Here is a 2,241-nt window from a genome sequence, read left to right as displayed (position 1 = left end):
TATTGAATTGAATCTGTAGATTGCTTTTGGCAAGATGGCTATTTTAACTATATTATTCCTGCCGATCCATGAGCGTCCTTGCCAGTATTTTTACCTGATTTCTAAAGACTAAAACCCAGGTCTTCTTGCTTTGGCACTGAGCTCTATATGAACTGAGGTGTCTCCTAACCATCTCACATGACATTTCAAACATGGAATCCCAACCCTGGTTTCTATAGTTATAACCAATGAATCATGAGGCTTTGCTATTCCTATAACACTAATTTTCTTGATACTTCTTTACTATAGGAGAATCGGATTGTAGAGAATGTCATTGACCAATAAAAGTCACCCAGAAGAGTTTGTTCTACTTGGTTTTGCAGACCGTCCTTGGCTGGAACTTCCTCTCTTTATTATTCTTCTGGTAACATACCCCACAGCCATGATTGGAAACATTGCCATCATTCTGGTGTCCATATTAGACCCCTGTCTCCACAGCCCCATGTATTTCTTCCTCACCAACCTCTCCTTTCTGGACATGTGCTATACCACAAGCATTGTGCATCAGATGCTAACCAACCTTGGGGGCTCCACAAAGACCATCAGCTACATGCGGTGTGTAGTTCAGCTTTATTTCTTCCACATAATGGGGGGTACACAGTGTGTCCTCCTGACTCTTATGTCCTTTGACCGATATGTGGCCATCTGCAAACCACTGCACTACACCCTCATAATGAATCGACGTACCTGCCTCCTGTTAGTGTCCACTGTGTGGCTGACTGGAATTTCCTATGCTGTCTCAGAGGCCACTGTGACACTGCAATTGCCTCTATGCAGCCACAATAAACTGGATCATTTGGTGTGTGAGATTCCAGTTCTGATAAAAACTGCTTGTGGTGAAAAAGAGACTAATGAGCTTGCTCTCTCTGTGGTTTGCATTTTTCTTTTAGCTGTTCCTCTGTGTTTAATTCTTGCCTCCTATGCTTGTATTGGACATGCTGTCTTTAAAATCAAATCTTCAGAGGGAAGGAAAAAGGCCTTTGGGACATGTTCCTCTCATCTCATTGTAGTTCTCTTGTTCTATGGTCCAGCCATTAGCATGTATCTTCAGCCTCCCTCCTCTATTACAAAAGACCAACCCAAGTTCATGGCTCTCTTCTATGGAGTAGTAACTCCTACACTGAACCCATTTATCTATACTCTGAGGAATAAGGATGTAAAGGGGGCATTAGTTAACCTATTTAGGAACATTTTTATGTCAAAGTGAATGCTTGTACATGCTATATAAAATAGTTAACAAATTAAAGGCTTTTCTTATAACTCATTCCCTGTACATTCATCTTTCCTTTTTATCTTACATATTTTTTAAAAACATGTCTTGTTACTTATGTTTCCTTTAATCATGCTAGGCAATGAGTAATCTTGGATAGTTTTAACCAATATAGATGTTCTGCTTAGAAAAAAATGTTAAAATACTTTGTTTTTGTACATCCAGAAATCCTTACATTAAGTGCTAAAACAATCATTTAGTTTATAATACAGTTACATTGTGCCAACCCAATTGCATGAACACCACATAGTAAACATTCATCATTCACTTTTTAATTTATCACAGTTGAAATAAATCTTCAAGTTTTTCCAAATCTTGTGGGAAGGTTGGCTATACACTGTCAAGCACAACTTCTTTTAATAAACTTTTCTGTAAATGTATAAACTTTATTTGTGTGGATTTATTTAATGCCTTGTTAATTTTTCTTAAATATAAAAATGCATTTATGTATTCTATATGAGAAATTGAGGAATTTTCATTAAATACCAAAATGATGTTATAAAGATGAAAATATTTTCTTAAACATTTATTTTAATTATCTTGTTCAGTTAAATAGCATACACACACTCACACACACACAAACACACAAACACACAAACACACACACACACACATGCTGTTTATATTTTGGCAGCCTGGAGACATTTATATACATATACTTGTAGCTAGATGAAATTTCTTTTAGGCATGAAAGAGTTAATAATTTATAATTTGGATTGAATTACAATCTAGTTATTTTCTTCTACAATATGGAGTTTTATAAATATGTAAATGTCACATAAGGATGTTCAAAATACTCATAACTATTAGTTAAAATATCTAAGACAGTTCTGAGAATAACACTGAGAATGTATCTTTTATCTTGAAATCTGCTTCATTATAACAAATTGATGGCTTATAAAATTATGTGGTATTGGATTAATTTATAAATA

At 35.1% G+C, this 2,241-nt stretch overlaps 1 protein-coding gene across 1 annotated transcript; it reads left to right on the top strand.

The window, feature by feature from the left end:
- The first annotated feature begins 307 nt into the window (after nucleotides 1-307).
- LOC127669910 (olfactory receptor 2B11-like) lies at nucleotides 308-1,246 on the top strand. The gene has a single exon (XM_052164155.1). It carries the CDS (start codon nucleotides 308-310, stop codon nucleotides 1,244-1,246), a length of 939 nt encoding a protein of 312 aa, XP_052020115.1.
- The last annotated feature ends 995 nt before the right edge of the window (nucleotides 1,247-2,241 follow it).

This window comes from Apodemus sylvaticus, chromosome 19 (assembly GCF_947179515.1).
Source record: "Apodemus sylvaticus chromosome 19, mApoSyl1.1, whole genome shotgun sequence".
NCBI classification, from domain to species: domain Eukaryota; kingdom Metazoa; phylum Chordata; class Mammalia; order Rodentia; family Muridae; genus Apodemus; species Apodemus sylvaticus.
This window is presented reverse-complemented; position numbering and strand designations above follow the sequence as displayed.